This window comes from Tyto alba, unplaced genomic scaffold, assembly GCF_018691265.1.
Source record: "Tyto alba isolate M040663 unplaced genomic scaffold, T.alba_DEE_v4.0 Super-Scaffold_43, whole genome shotgun sequence".
NCBI lineage: Eukaryota > Metazoa > Chordata > Aves > Strigiformes > Tytonidae > Tyto > Tyto alba.
The window spans coordinates 58,097-74,432 of NW_024881319.1; the positions used below are offsets into that span (position 1 = coordinate 58,097).

Below are 16,336 nucleotides of genomic sequence, written 5' to 3' on the forward strand. Positions count from 1 at the left end.
GGTGCATCCAGTTTCCAAGCTGTGGAAGAAAGAATTGTGTGATCTCAGACCAGTTTCTGAGAATTTTCTTCTCTCCAGGTTAAGATCACTAGAAGTTCTTTCATGTCTTCCCAGCTCAGGGCAAATCTTCCAGAGCTGGACATTCCAGACAGATTTAAAACCATCCAGTATAAATGTGAGAGTGTGATGAGACTGGGAAAGAAAACACCTTCCAGAGTAAAGCAAAGTATGTTTTAAGAAATAAAATGGGTCTGTTTTGGAGCACTGACCTGGACAGAGCAGTGCTGAGAGAAAGAAGGGTTTGCTTTAGTCTGACAGATGACCAAAAAGAAGGGAGTTTTTGAGCATGGGCTAAATTGATGTCACGGGGGTATGGGAAACCACAGAAGAATGATATTCTTCTTCTGCAGAATACTGCATATTACTCCTTTCTTGACTTTTTTTTTGCCCTGTAGATGATGGGAAAAGGCTGGCCAGTCCAAACAAAGTTTGGAAATGCTTATAACTATTTGTTTTGTATGCCAGAAAAGCCATTCTTTGACATTGCTGGAGTGAACAAATGTTTTCAGTCTGCATTGGGTTGAAGAGGTACAAGAAGGTTGAAGAGGACAGTTGCTACTAAGCTTTATGTTGCCTTTACGTAAGTGACTACTTGTAATTCAGTAAATGGCTTTGTGGAGGAGAGAACATTTATCTGTGCTGGTGATGTTGGGCCTGCAGGAAATAACAAGCAATGAAAGCTTTCATGCTGTGTGTAAGGCTAAGAATTATAGTGGGAAACTCAAAGGATGGGAAGGTGGAAGGAAGGTTTTCTGAATACCGTCATTCTCTTAGTCTTTACACCAGAATAGTATCATTGACTCTTCCTTAGTAAGAAATCTGTTCTGATCAGAAAAACATCCCTTTGATATGGAAGGGGTTTTCGAACTGGAGCTCTAGGATACTAAAGCCTTGGGATTTAGTTTACAAGCGAATTTAATTCCTTCTTTAATCCAGAGGAAAGAAATGTCTGGGTGCTTTTTTTCCTGCTCCTTTTGCAGGACTGTGCTGTGCTTGAGTGGTTTGTTCAGTGTTATTCTGCACTAAATCATCTCGTATTTCTCAAACTTTTGGTATTTTATATAAGCATATTAGGAGAAAAAAAACCCAATGCCTTTAATCCTAAAGAAAACTACTTTTCCTGGATTTCATCTACAGGTAATGGAGAAAAATAAGTATCTCCAAACAGCCTTTCTGAATATACACTGTTAAATAGGATTTTCTGTATTCTGTATTTCTCCATTTACTTCAGAAGCAGCAAAGGAAAGCATCCATGTTTGAATAAATTTAGCACTTATTAGTTCTATGAGAGACAATGAGAAAGGACTGTTGTATCTAGTTACTTACTGGTCTTTTCAGGGTCAGTGATTATTATGTAATATTATGTATTCTGTAAAATAATAAAAAAAAAGACAGTGTATTGTATACAGGGAGGAACTCTAGGTTCAGAAGAAAAGTAACACTTTTATTTTGGAGATGAGTAGATTCACACTAGCTGATCAGGTGAAAAGACTGATTTTATAACACAGAATCAGGTCGGTCTATTGAGACTTGACATAATTAAAGAGCCTGTCTGGACATTTGCACCTACTGACAGAGATGGTTCAGTTTCTCTCCCATCCTAATGTGTTCCTTTTAAAATAAGCTGATGGAGACAGCAGATCATTTATGCATTCAGATTCAAATATGTATTTTCAGAAGCAGGTGAAGGGATTTGTGAGAACATGTACAGAAATTACATGCTGGGTATAGCCAATACCTATAGACAACACTGATATAGTCTGCATTAAAAAAAAAAAAAATAAGACACCTACTGAATGTCATATGCTCAGACAATAGGTTAAAGAAGCTGCACAAAAGCATAGTACAAGTACAGTGAGGTGCCTGGGAAGGTGAGTGTTTGGTAATAAAACAAACAAAGTCCTTTGCGATCAATTAATATTAATTGCAAGAATTAATGAATAATGCATTATTCAAGGATACATTACAATTATTAGATTTAACCCAGTTTCACATTGGAGAAGTGAGCTTTTAAAGACTTCCAGTTTGAAATATTTAGAAAAGGATCAGCAGTGTCTAATGGAAAGCTCTTGGGGGCCAGGGAGAGATAGAGAGAGGATGAAATAACTTCATAGTTTCTCTTGCCCATCCCTACCATCTTTACTTTAAAAGAGAAACTGCAACCAGACCAAAGGGGGGAAAGGATCTGGAGAATGCCTCTGACAGTACTGAGCGTGGCCAGAGTCTTCCAACAGCATGCCATTGACATCACAGTATTTCAGGAGCTGGATTGGTCTGAACAGACAGGCCAACGACTGAAGTTTGGGAGACCATTCAAAACTTCTTTATGGGTTCATTTTCCAAAGTCATGTGGTAATATGATCAGTTGCAGCCACCTTTGAACAAAAACAGGGCACAGGACGATGGTGTTCATTAATATTTCTAGTAGTATTTTAGTCATGAGTTATCTTTGGCAATAAGTCCACAGGATAAGAAATAAGCCAAGTCAGGGAGCTCTGGATTATTGATGCTTACATTCTCTCTATTTATTGAATGCATTTATTTCTGATGAAAACAGAAGAGCCTATTCAGAAATATGCAGTTTGAGGAACTTTGATATATAAATGTAAAAAGAATATGGAAATGATGAAATAAAACTCTTGTGCATAAAGTGGACATTATCCTTCTGCAAGCTGCCTAACAGAGAAAAACAGTACAAGAAACACTAATACTGATTATTTGCTAAATGTGTTTTCTGTGCTGTGATTGCTGCCAGGAACTGGCAATAAACGTCAAGGTCTGGACTTGATTCAGAATGCTCATGTCTTTCTTTCTATGTTTCTCTGTTATGCCCCTGAAGCTATTTTCCTTCACTGCTTCAGTAGAGGTGATCAGAAATTGTTATTGCTGATAGCTGATGTGGAGGAGAGAAGAGCTGGAGGTGAAGCTGTTCAGATGCTCCAAAAAATGGAGTGCCTGCAGCAAAAAAATGAATTCTTGTGATGCATGAGTGGCCAAGATTTCTTTTTCCTTGATCCATCTTGTGTGTGTTGCTACCGTAATATAATCATAATAGCAGATCATAATAGCAGCTAATGAATCAGTCAAAATTAATCACCACAGAAACTTTTGAGAGAAATTAGGTCCCTTTCTGTTTCCAGATCCATAAATCCAGAGCACAGTTTCTAATTGTGTGCCAGTTTCTCAGTTCAAATAATTCGGCATTACTCTATGACCTGTAACCAGGACTACAACAGATAAGAATCTGACCTGTATCATTCCCCAGATCATAATCTTAAGTAATATCCTTTATATATGATGTTAGCTCAATCCTTGATTTTCATTAAAAAAGGTTATTAAAATGTAGTGAACTTTGAATTATCATTTCTAATAAATCACAATTTTACTGATTATACTGTCATTATTAAAATAATTGTGACCCTTTGTTGAAGTCACATTATACTGAACACTCAAAAATGTAAGCCTTGCATAACATGAATAATGATAGCATGACTAATAATGATACTTTGACTATTAATCAACTAAGTGAATTCAAAACATAGGAAGATTGATAGGAAAGTACCTGAATTAATTCTGTTATTCGCTGTAGAATTAAAAACGGTCATGAAAAATAACTGCCATTAAAAACATGGTAATATAAACTGATGAAGACTGTAAAATTTTTTGGTCAAGAATGTCATAAAAAAAAATTAATTTGAAAAAGCACAGCATTTTGCAAAGTATGAAAGGGCTTGATTTGTTTTCAGAAATCTTTTCAAATGTTTCTCATCTCCCTTATTTGAGTGTGCTTTTCAGGTTTTTTCTTAGAGCAATCAAGAACGTGCAAACAATTGATTCTTATTTAATGCTACACTTAGAGTGTTTTCTACAACTGTGGAGTCAAGATGTAAACAAACAATGGGAGTTTACAGAGAGAGGTGTTCCTAAAAACGCAGAAAGCTTCTGCTGGCTGTCCCCTGAACTTGGGATTCCTCTGCACACAGAGAACACTTTGAGGTTAAGAGAAACCTCTTAGTGACTCTGCAATGGCATTAACAAAAACATGCAGATTTTCAGTCCTCTGAGGAACTGAGCCTTTTCCTTTTGTTTTTGTGTATCGAGTGACATTTGACAAGCAGGAGCATTTACGGCAGGCACCACCTCTCCTCCAAGCGCTTCTCAAATGCCCCAGATGAAGACCTTGGAGACCATTAATTACAAAATTCATTTGTAGCTCCAGGCACAGAGCGACTTAAACAGAAATAGCTGAGACATAGGCAGTTGGAGAAGGGAGCTGGAGAGGTTTCTGTTCATACCACCGCCCTGAGGCCAGATCTGCATTGCCTAGCTCCTCCTGAAGGCCTCTGGTGAGATGATTTACACCATTCTCACCTCTGTCCCATCCTTCCTAAAAGAAACAATCATGACCTTTTCTCTTAATCCTACACATCCTCTCAAACAAGCGCTATCTCGGAGGGATACATCTTTCAGACAGGGACCTGTTGGCAGGGAAAGGTTTTCTGGGCAAAAGGCTATTGCAGCCACTGTGAGGTTTATCCCAGTGGCCATGTGAATGGGGACCATCGCCCCTGCCATGCCGTGAGGATGGCAACAGCCATCACTCACCATCTCAGTGAGTTAGTCTTTTCCCTTGAGTCAGGGCAGCAGGAATTAGTCATGCCCGAGGAGCAAGGGTCATGAGGCAGGCAGTGGGAGGCCGGGGTTTGTGTGGAAGGTGGGAGCAGGGCAGCAAAGCTTTTGTGGCACAACGGGGCAGCACCAGGGCAAGGCAGGAAAAAGAAAGAAGAAGGAGGAAGTAACAAGTTTGGCAGCTCACTCTTTCTGGGTGTGCACTAGCAGGGGCATTTGGGAATTACCCTCTGGGATTGCAAATGCTGCCCCTTTTCAGTCATGCTACAATCTCCTCAAGGTTTCATCTGCACGGCTTCAATGACCTGATCTCAGTGGGCACCAACAGAATCCCTCCTGGAACAGCACGAAAATTTGGTACAATTTCCACAGGAGGACAGAAGGCTTAAGGGAAAGAGAGAAATGAGAACTAAAAGGCAGAGCCTCTAATCAGGACCCACCAAAACGTAACGTGTGAATGCAACAGTAGTTTGAAAAGCTCGTCAGAGGAAATAATATCAAGGATCACCTCTCTACTGCGTGCCAGGAGACGCTTTCAAGTACCACCAACCTAGCCAAACACATCACTCAGAATGTCCAATGCCTTTGTTTTTTTCAGATGAGAGTCCCGATCGCCACGTCCGCAAACAAGAACTGCAGCAACTGGAGAATGCAAACGACATCAACAAAGATCACTTTGAAAATGCAGCCACCCTCCCCCGCATTGCAGCACTAATGCAAACACTAGCATTAGTGAAAATTTAGATTTCACAGATTTGCTGACAGAATAAATGACAGCACTATCTCCTGACGTTCAGCCTTCCTTTCCCAGCCATACGTGCTGCCTATATATTCTGTCAAACAACAGAAAGCCACATTGAAAGGTAAACAGAATGAGAGGCAAGTAGTACATATGGTCTGCTGCACGATTTATTGTCCCACCACAAATTAGTAACTGTTGGGAAGCTGGCACTAAAAGAGTAGCCTCTCCCTCTTCATGGGGGGTGAAAGGGCTGCCCCCCGAAGCTGTGGGTGGGGGGCTCTGTCTCCCCACCTTCAACCCCTACCCTGGCGGGGCCGCCTCCAGCCCTTGGCAGAGGGCCGGACCAGCGGGCTCGGGAGTTAGGGGTGCCTTTTCAGATGGGGCCTGGGCTGGGGGAACCAGGGGCAGTGGGGGCCATGGAGGGTGGACGTGCCGGTGTTTCAGGCGGGGGCTGCGGCTGCTGGTGTTGGTCCCAGCTGTCAGGGATGCCGGGGTGGCTGGTGGGGCTGACCGGGCGCAAGGGGTACCCGCCGGTTTCCAGCCGGTGTCCCCAAGGTGCAGGGGCATGTCTGTGGAGAGAGGAGGACGCTGAGGCACTCGGCTGCAGGATGGACACAGGGACTCCTCTCCAGAGCACGGCCCACGAGCAGCCATGCAAGGGAGCAGTGGGGGGAAAATCACTGACTCTTTGCTCTTACTCCGCTGCTTGCATCGCCTCCCTTGCTGAGGCAGAGGCGGGCAGTGAGCCACTGCTTCCTCCTGGAAACGCCGACTCCTGCACAGCCACTGCGTCGGTCTCTTGAAAAAGAAAATGGGACAGCTGGGTCAGGTGGAACCGTTCCCCATCAGGGCGGTGGCACCTCCAGGAGGCAACGCTTCTCAAAGACATCGGTAAGGTTTAGATAAATAAATCTGCCTGCCGACATCTGCACAAGCCAGCTGTGAGCCGTGATGGTAAAACGGGGGCACCAGCTGCCCTTGGCACTTGGCTTGAGCCACAACTGGCAGCAGAGGCTCTGCCCCATCTCTGTGGCTCGCCAGCGCCTGCAAGGCGTGAGACCCAGCATCGCTGCTGCGAGGCTCTGCTCGACCCCTGCCTGCTGGGCAGGCGACGGCGTGTCTGGACACGGATCTAAGAGCTCCAGTTGACGAATCTCACGGCTAAGGCAGAGCGAAGTATACCCACCCTGTGTTCTCTCCAGCTCCTCTAGTATTTGCTAAATGACTTCTGATGGCTCCCGGAGTTTTTTCCTCCTTCAGCTCTTGGAGGAGCTTAACAGAACGTATTTGGTACGATTCCACATGAATAAATTGCAGAAAACCAGTGCACAGCCTGTGAGGTGAGCAGAGGACAGAATACTCACCCCTGGGATGCCAGCCAGACTCTTGCGCCGGATCCAGCCGAGGAGCTGGAAAAGTCCTCCCGTCGGGAACACCTGTAATTATTAATCACCCAGAGAAGCTCCCGTCATCTACACTGGCAGACGCGAATCGCAGGAGCGGTGAGGGGGTCACGCAAGGAGAGGGCACCCACGGGCAGGTCTCCGTCCTCCCACCTGCAGAGGCGCCCGGCCGGCTGACCTTTGGGCTGTGAGTGGGCAGCTCTGAAGGGGAGGGAAAAGCCAGGACGTACCCGTGCCATCTCCCGCAGTCGCCGACCCGGAACCCAGCTGCAAAGCTGCATCACCTTCTGCAAAGAAGCACAGGACAGAACGGCTCCGGTGACACAGTCCAGGATACTTCCTCAGATCGGAGTGGCAGCTCAGGAGCGCCGGGCAAAGACGGGATTACTCCACGGCACTCCTCTCTCCCCTCCGCTCAGGAGCTTGGTGCAAAGAGTTACCGTGTGCCTGCAGTGGCACCACGCTGGGACAAAATGAACCACGCGTGGAGCCGCTGGGAGAAAGGACTCCCTGGAGCTCGCACCAGCTCTGAAGTCAGCGCCAAGAAGCCCACTGGCTTGGCAGCTGGCACCGGGAGGGAGCAGCTCAGGCTCCCAGGGGCCGGCAAAGAGCTTCGCAAGGGAAAGCGCCCTGGGGCACGGCACTCAGCCCGACCCTTTCCCTCTCTGCTCTTCTGCACGTCTGCGCGTCGGCCGCAGAACGAGCAACTTGCATTTCACACGGAAAGAAAAAGTTAAAAGGTAGCTGCTCCTTCCAGGCCATGTGCAGCACCTCTAGGAGCAGATGGACCAACATACGGCCCCTCGGGGCTTTCTGACCGGGAGAGCTCACACACAGAGAGAGGAAGCCGGTGCTAAAGCACCGGAGGGAGAAAGTCATCCTCCACGCTTCCTGGGGAGAAGAGCCCTCTGGCCCGTGAAAGGCTGCACGAGCCGTCCCCCACTTACCTGTTCCCCACGCTTTCCACAGAGCCGTCCCGGCAGCCCTGGCATGCAGGGCCACCAGGAGCAGGAGGATGAGGAGGAGGCGGTGGGTGGGGACCATGGCCCTGTGCTTGCACCGTGCTGCTGCTGCTGCCGCTGCTGCCGCTGCTGCCGCTGCCGCTGCTGGTGCTGCAGTGGGGTCCGGGGGCTGAGCAATCCGTATTTGTGGCCGTCGTGACATGACAGGGCTCTGTGACCTCACAGCCCCACTGTGACCTCACAGCCGGGCCGAGGCTGCGTGGGAACGTCTCTCAGGGCGCTCGTGGAGAGCCGCTGGAGCGCAGGCGGGGGAGCTGCCCTCCCGGAGAGGGGAACACGTCCCCTCGGGCAGCTCCGTCCAAGGGCTGGGACACAGTCCCACCCGGGGCTGAGCCCACAGCTCTGCCCTGCTTTCCGGGCACTGTCACAGGGGCAGCGAGGAGCTCCCAGTCCCCCCGAAGAGGAGGAAACCGCAGGCAAGGGATTTCTGACCTCCTCGGGTGCTGTTACCAACAGCTCAGGATGATGCTGATGGAGCGAGGGATTTCAGTCTCGAGGCAAGTGCAAGATGCCCTCCCGGAGTCAGCTTCCAGGCTGGAGCCCCCTTTGGCACTAACCAGGCACTAACCAGGGCTAATGGGTCACTTTGGGTTTAGGGCAAAGATGAAGTTTTCACTTTTCCATTTCCTCTTCATGTGTAATTGAAGGGAATACTTTCTGTCAGGGTCCTCACAGAGCAAAGTCAATCGATAAAACAGGCAAAAATTCTCTTAAATTATTTGACATGCAAAAGGAAACCACGTGTGGCAGGTGCACCCACCTGCTGGAAATGGGGCTTCCTGGCTGCTGAAATATAGTGGCCATTGATTTTTTTTTTTTTTTTTTTGGTGCCCTTGTTCTCAGGGCTTTATGGGAATTGGGGCCCTCAGCCAATAAGGGCTGATTATTGACCACAGATCAGATTTGTCGAGGGTAGAAACGGAGCCCCCGGGGGGAGCCATTTTGAGCTAGTCCCCCCTGGAGCAGCACAGCTGAGGTCGAGGACCGTCCCCTTGGGTCGGGACGCTGCCCAAGGAAACTCCTTGAGGTTCCCCCCTTGGGTCGGGATGCCGCCCGAAGAAATTCCCCACGGTTGAGAGCCCTCGCTTTTTAGGTGAGTGACCAAGCGCTTTGGATTGTCGTTAAATCCCAGGAGTTTGTGCAGCAATAGCTTTTCCTCTCCCTGACACTCAGATCTGCCCTTTGTGAATGATTGCCAGAGTGCCAACTGACTGTATTTAAATAAATTTTATTTTAATTGTTGTCTATCTCGAGAGCCCCCTCAACACCGCATGAGGAACACACGGTGGATATATGCTGCCTGACCAACTAAGACAAGTTCTGTTACTATAGGAGGTGCATTCTTGGCTTTCCCTGGAATCACAGTAGCTCATACTCCAGGATAGGCCTGATGAATTAGGAAATCTTTATCTGCAAGCTTATCTTATAGCATTGGGGAAACAATTGGAACAAATTAACAAAAGCGTACTGGGAGTTAGAGTAAAAGGACTGGACCATCCTACCTATCCTTTCAACCCGGGGGACTGGGTTTATGTTAAGAATTTTTCATGTGATCCGCTATAGGAGAAGTGGAATGGACCGTACCAGGTACTGCTGGCTACCTTCACTGCAATCAAGGTCAAAGAACAACCTGCTTGGATTCATTACTCCCGGATAAAGAAGGCTCCTAGTCAGCAACGGACATTTGAATCTTCAGGACCACTGAAGCTGAAAATATGACGTCAGAAGCTATGCAGGACATTGTTAAAATAAAGTTGTTGGTTACATGTTGTGTGAATAGATCTGAGACACTTGACGATAATCTGATTTTAAAATTAATGCAGGGCTTTGGGCAGATTCAGAATGTGTCATCAGTAACTGCCGGTTTACTGTTCCCTAAATCAGCACAAAATCCAGTCCCTCGGGAAATTCTTACTACTAACCTTACTGCTACATAGCAGCGTATGTGGCAAGGGAAAGTGAGCAGTCTCAAGTGAAACAATCAGGAAGGCAAATTTCAAAAGAGTAAACGGTACTACTGCGGACTGTAACATAACTAAATCCCCTACACCATGGACAAAGGAAATCACTTGCCGTCCTGTGAAAGATGAACATACAAATACACCATGGGGTTGTCAGCTTCCATCAATCTGGAAAGGGCCTCAGAAGTGAAAATGGGATCATATTGAGGACATAAAATGGTGCCTGAGATCTGAAGGACTGCTTGGATGGCCTGAAGACCCTCTACAAGTGCCAGTCAGATACGGGAATATAAACTTAAACAATATTCCAGGAGGTAAGGTAAACAGGAACTGGGACTGTAGAAAGATCTTTACTTGCAACTCTACAGATCCAGAAATACAGAGGCTCTAACGTGCGGCAAAGTTATTACGGCTGGGTTGTGCATGTAAAAACAGGACACCACCACTCAATGATACTTGGTCGTACCTGACTAACAGTAACCCCCGGCCTAACATAGCTTGTACTGTGGCTAGAGTAGAAAGCTTAGGTCCGATGGTATGGGTTAGTAGTGATGGAGAATGAACCACCCATGCTCCCCCTGGGGACAAATTAAAGAACGGACTCTAGGATTATTGACCCTATGTCCCCTGTGGAAACAAGCCCCCTTAAGGCCTAAATGGTGGTTACGAACAAAAAGGGAAGATACCTGGTGAAGACCTAGTCTGGGAGTTAGGGTAGGGTGGGTACTGGGATCCTTTTTTTTACCGGGCGTTTCAACACTGGAAAACAAGGTGGCTCTATATAGTCTAACCTTTCAGGCAGAGATCTTAGCTAATGCAACAGAGCAAGGCCTACAAGACCTAAATGCTCAATTACAAGCCACAAGTAAAATGACTGCAGAAGAGATTAGCTTTAGATTTTATACTTGTCAAAGAACATGGACTATGTGGTTATCTTGATCTAAGTAATGATACTTGTATTCACATTCCAGATGTGACACAGGATCTAGGGAATCAGATAGAGAAAATACAACAAGTTGCTCAACACAGTAGGGGAATTAGAGAAGGATTGGAGGGAAACTAAATAGTATTCTAAAAAAAGTTGGGATTCTCCTTGTCTGAATGGACAGCATCGTTGTTGCAAAACTTAATAGTAGTTCTCATAGTAATAGTAGCAGGAGGCGTTATGAGTGTTTGCACTAAAAACCTCACGGTAAGAATAGTACAACAAAGGTGGGCCAGTATAGTAGTGCAGCGGTACCAGGGATAGGAAATGTTGCAAAAGACTTTGCGACAAGAAAAGAAAAGGGAGGGAATGAGGAGGGAAGACTGAAGTACTGAGGCCTGAACAACAGGCCAGAACCAAAATTGACCTCTAGACGAATCTCAACACCCCACAATATAGTACCAGTCACAGGTAGTATTAGCCACATCTATAACGTATTATTAGTCTATCTTAATATATTTATCTAGAGAAGCTCTGTTGTAACTTCATTATGTAACAATAGCCGATCAACCGATCCTTCTTTATTTAGAGGCACGAGGTGAGGCCAGACATCAGATGCTATTGAGAAATATGTGGTTAAAGCCCAAATAGATACACAAGCCCCACCTTGGGTTCCTCCTTAAGCCCTGGCTGGGCTTTGGCTGAAATCCAACAGGGAGGTGACACCAGCTGTTTCCTCACTCGAAGTTTGAAACCTGTTTATTCAACACTATAAAAGCTGAACCCTCTTGCAGCGACTTTGGAGACCTCACCTACGAGTGGACACACTGCATAGGACCTCCCAGTTGCCGGGAAAGGCTCTCCAGACCCTCGCCGCAACCAGGGCTCCCCAGTGACTGCGGATCTGGATGATGGTTAAGTATTAGGGCAATTGGTGATGTATCTTTCTTAATTACTATCGCTGACTTTATGCAGTAATGATTAGGTGCATTACCTTGTCTTACTTTATTTTCTCGTCATATTATTTTAGGACTAAGGAGTATTAACTTGTTTATTCTCTTTGCTGCTTATAACTAGAGCGTAATAAGCTTACCATTCTGACTAAATGTATTACCTTATATTTTGCATTATTTTGCAGTAGATAGTAAAATAAGTCTATTGTTTCTGTTGGTATCTGAGTCCTTTCTGTCAATCCCGTCAACTGGCAAAACAGAAGCCATATGGAAAATTACAAATTGCCAGTAGCAGCAAGGTCTCTCTACAGGACTGCTGAATCTAATATTTTGTTTGTAGTTCTGCTCAGGAATCGGCCTAACGAAGGAAGAAGGTAGACCCTATCTATGACTAACAGGCTTGAGCCTGTCTGCTTACATCATTCAGGTACGCTCCTATCTAGGAAAAACAAGGTAATGGAAGAAGGACACTGAAGCCGGCCGAACTACCAGATGCAACTGGTTTTGTGGTCTCAGCTGTAAGGGAAAGGCCTCCTCAGAGCCTTCTCTTCTCCAGGCTGAACCACCCCAACCCTCTCGGATTGTCCTCCCAGCAGAGGTGGTCCATCCTCTGATCGTTTTTGTGGCCTCCTCTGGACCTCCTCCAGCCAGGTCCACGTCTTTCCCGTGCTCAGGACCCCAGAGCCGCCCACAGTACTGCTGCTGGGGTCTCACCACAGCGCAGCAGAGGGGCAAAATCCCCTCCCTCGAGCTGCTTTGGGTGCAGCCCGGGATACGGTTGGCTTTGCAGGTGGCGAGCACCCATTGCTGGCTCATCAGCAGTTCCCGCAGGTCCTCGGCAGGACTGCTCTCAATCCTTTTATCCCCCAGCCTGTAGCGATAGCGGGGCCTGCCCCCACCCAGGCGCAGGACCTCCCGCTTGGCCTTGTTGAGCCTCCGGAGGTTCCCATGGGCCCACTTCTCGAGCTTGTCCCGGTCCCTCTGGATGGCACCGCGTCCCTCAGGCGTGTCAATGGCACCAATCCGCTTGGTGTCATCTGCGAACTTGCTGAGGGTGCACTCGATCCCCCTGTCCATGTCACTGATGAAGATACTAAAGAGTACTGGTCCCAGTACAGACCCCTGAGGGACACCACTCGTCACCAGTCTCCATCCGGACCTTGAACCGTTGACCACTACCCTCTGACTGAGACCATCCAGCCAATTCCTCATCCACCGAACAGTCCTTCTGTCACGTGAAACGGTTAAGGCAGAAAATCTGAGTGATAACCAATTCACCACTATCAATCCGATCGGGTTCGATATATTAAACTGTTCCGATCTGGATACACTAATAGTGGACTGCACCTTCAGTCGGTTTGTGCTCACGAACCAGCACGGCCACTCTTTGGTCGTGTTCAGTGAGAAACCAAAACGACCGGCTACTTAAATGGTGCAGTTGTTTTAAGCGACAGATATAGAGGTTCTTATGATTGCCGGTGATAAATACACTCTCTGCAAAGCACGTGCAAATAAGAGTATATGCAAAGCGCGCAACAAAGTTAGAACAATACAGCCAGGCTATAAAAATGGAAAAGAGACTTTCTAGAAAGGTTTCTAAGTTCTTAAGTCTTACCCAAAGGTGTCCCTATGGGGGGGAAAGAGAGGCTCAGCCCGTCGACTGGTCCCAGAAGTTCACACGGTGGTGTCTTCTCCACCCCTTCCCCTTTCCCGGGCTATTTTTATACTATTTTTTACCTTCAAGGTGGAGTTTGAGTGACTCTAGGCATAAATACATTTATTAGGATTGGAGTAAAATTCTCTTGCCTGACATTTAAAGGTACAGATTACAAAAAATCACAGCGCAGACTCAAAGAGGGGTGGTCGCACCTTGGAGGCGGGTAGCCTTTGGGACGGAGGTGTGGTTTGGTCTTATAATGACCCTGTAATGAGCAAAGTTCGCACAAAGGACAGCACTGCATCAAAATCCGACAGGACGTTGGCTCAGGGTGGCCAGGGTGCAGCTTCTCAGTTCTGTGGTACCACCTTGTTCCTGTACTTGCTGTACCATCCCGGGGAGACACCGTGAGCTCTCCAGCCCGCTTGGCTCCCCGTGGTGCTTTGCAAGCAATGCTGTCCCGGGAATCGCAGATGACGTGGTGGATTCTGTGCATACCAGCTGCAGCTGCATTTTACACTCGACGCTTTTGGATTTTATACCTTTCCTTAATGTGTGAACAAGGCTGTATTGTGGTCATTTTAGGAATTATTCCACAGTAATGCAGGGTGAGCAGTGAGCATATACCGGCTTGCTAGCACCGCAACGACATAGTTGGAATTTTCCATGTCTGCAATTGCCTGTGAGGGTCTTGCAAGTTTGGTAAATAATCTTTTTCTGTATTGTGAATTTTGTGTGCCTGCAATTGCCCGGGGACAGGCTTCTCTGTTGTGAATTGTGGTGCTTGCGAGTGCCCGGGGACAGGCTTTTGTAAGTTTGGTAAATAATCTCTTCTTCTGTATTGCGAATACATGTGAGTGACCGAGACGCGCATTTTATAGGAAGCGAGTGTAGAACCCCAGTCAGCCGTTCTGTTATCCCATGAGGGAAACAGCCAGAGATGGGCAAAGCGAATGATTATGTGAATAACTGTTGGTTACATCCCGATAATAATATTTGTGTACCTGTGCTGGTATTGAGTTGCGTAAGACGTAGTCAGAAAACCCGGGTATATTTTGGTAGCGATATTGAATGTGTTCCATGGAAGTTGTGGGCGGATTGGGATTGGTGGTATAGCGCTCTTGAGAGTGTAAAGGCAGATTGTGGTTGGGAAGGAAGCCTGAAGCACGGTTAGCATGGGGAGTCGGCAAAGTGAAGGAGAGCTTAAGAAAAGTCCACTCGTGTGTGTACCAGCCCCTTGGAAAGATTGAGGTGGACCACCTGGAGGGTTGGCAAAAAGAAGACTCTCATAAAATACTGTGAATCAGTGGTGGCCACTATATCAACTGGAAGATGGGGAAAGGTGGCCTTTTAAGGGGACGTCGGATTATAATACTCTTGATGCAACTGATGTTATTTTTAAGATGAGGAAAGAAATGGGATGAAGTAGGATATGCAGAGATGTTCTTTTCTCTAAGAAATCACCCGGAGCAGCAGAGAGATTGTGGAATAAATATGCCACCCCAAGACTCCTTGGTGCTTGCCTTGGAAAAGGACAGGAAGAAGGAACAAGGTCCTATTCCTCGGTGGTGTTCAATCTGCAGTATAGCTCAGCCGTGTCAAAAACATCAGAGGAGAGAGGAAGAGCAAGAGGTTGAAAAGGAGTTAGAGGACTGCGTATGTCCCGGAGGGAGAAGGAGAGAAGCAGGAGGGGAAGGAGGCAACAGACACGAAAGAGAAGAAATAAAGGAGTTGGGGACAAGCAAAAATTTCTCTCCTATTACCCACAAAACTCGCAGTAAAATGGGACCGATAATTCAGGCCCTTTTAAGACAAGCTGTAGGGCCTGAAGAGCCCATTAAAGTTCCTTTCTCCATGGGGGATTTAGGTACCTGGAAAGCGATACTTAAAGGATAGACAGATGATCCCTCGGGGGTAGCTAAAAGATTGTAAAAAAATAATTAAAAAAAAAAAAAAAAATCAAGATCCCGATTGGAAAGATATCGATTTAATGCTGGATGCATTGACAGAGACAGAGAAACAGCTTGTCTTAAAGACGGCAAGAACCCAGGTAGAGGCACAAATGACGGCTGGGGTCTTGCCGGGAGGGTGGACGCCTGTATTCCCCTCACTGAGCCTACATGGAACCCTGCTGATGATGCAGAATATAGGCTGTTGAAGCAATATCAAGGATGGATCAAATCTGGATCGGAAGGTGCAATACCAAAAGCTGTAAATTGGTCAGCCCTGTGTGCTATTAAGCAGGGCCTAACTGAAACCGAGTTTTGAGATAAACTGAGATCTGCGATGCGTAAATATACTACGTTAGATCCTTCACCTGATATTGGACAACAACAGCTTGAATCGTTATTTTGGGGGCAATCATCTGAAGACAGAAGGAAATTGCAAAAGTTGAAGGAACCAGAGATAAGAGATTTGGAGAAGTCAGTTGAAGCAGCATGGAGGGTATACAGGAAAAGGGAAAATAGTGACCGAAGGAAACGTGGACGAACAATCGCCACTGCCACTGTCACTGCTTTGAATCAACAGAAATTCTCTGTGATTTTACCTGTCCGTTGGAGCACTCGCGGTGGAGCGATCCCCAGTGCTGCTAATAAAGAATACCTGCTTAACAGTTAAAACGGATGCTAACTGCTGAGTCAACGTCTGTGTTTCACCACGAGTGTTCCACAAAACTGGAGAAACCGCAGGCAATCTCAAATGAGGCCGAAGCTTCTGGACAGCTTAATCGGCAAGCAAAAACCCTCCTGGAACAGCACGAAAATTTGGTACAATTTCCACAGGAGGACAGAAGGCTTAAGGGAAAGAGAGAAATGAGAACTAAAAGGCAGAGCCTCTAATCAGGACCCACCAAAACGTAACGTGTGAATGCAACAGTAGTTTGAAAAGCTCGTCAGAGGAAATAATATCAAGGATCACCTCTCTACTGCGTGCCAGGAGACGCTTTCAAGTACCACCAACCTAGCCAAACACATCACTCAGAA

General features: G+C 46.6%; 1 protein-coding gene across 5 annotated transcripts; it reads right to left on the reverse strand.

The window, feature by feature from the left end:
• Nucleotides 1–5,576: 5,576 nt before the first annotated feature.
• LOC122154670 (translation initiation factor IF-2-like) lies at nt 5,577–7,894 on the reverse strand. 5 transcript variants are annotated; one of them, XM_042805020.1, is made up of 6 exons: nt 7,782–7,894; nt 7,065–7,121; nt 6,796–6,867; nt 6,618–6,703; nt 6,117–6,229; nt 5,577–6,000 (listed from the first exon to the last, which is right to left on the reverse strand). In XM_042805020.1, the coding sequence occupies exons 1-6, from the start codon at nt 7,824–7,826 to the stop codon at nt 5,732–5,734; spliced, it is 642 nt and encodes a 213-aa protein (XP_042660954.1). In that variant the 5' UTR covers nt 7,827–7,894; the 3' UTR covers nt 5,577–5,731. The 5 variants fall into 5 exon arrangements, with proteins under 5 accessions (XP_042660954.1, XP_042660957.1, XP_042660958.1 ...); XM_042805023.1 differs by lacking the exon at nt 6,618–6,703 and having other exon boundaries at nt 6,130–6,229; XM_042805024.1 differs by lacking the exon at nt 6,618–6,703.
• Nucleotides 7,895–16,336: the final 8,442 nt, after the last annotated feature.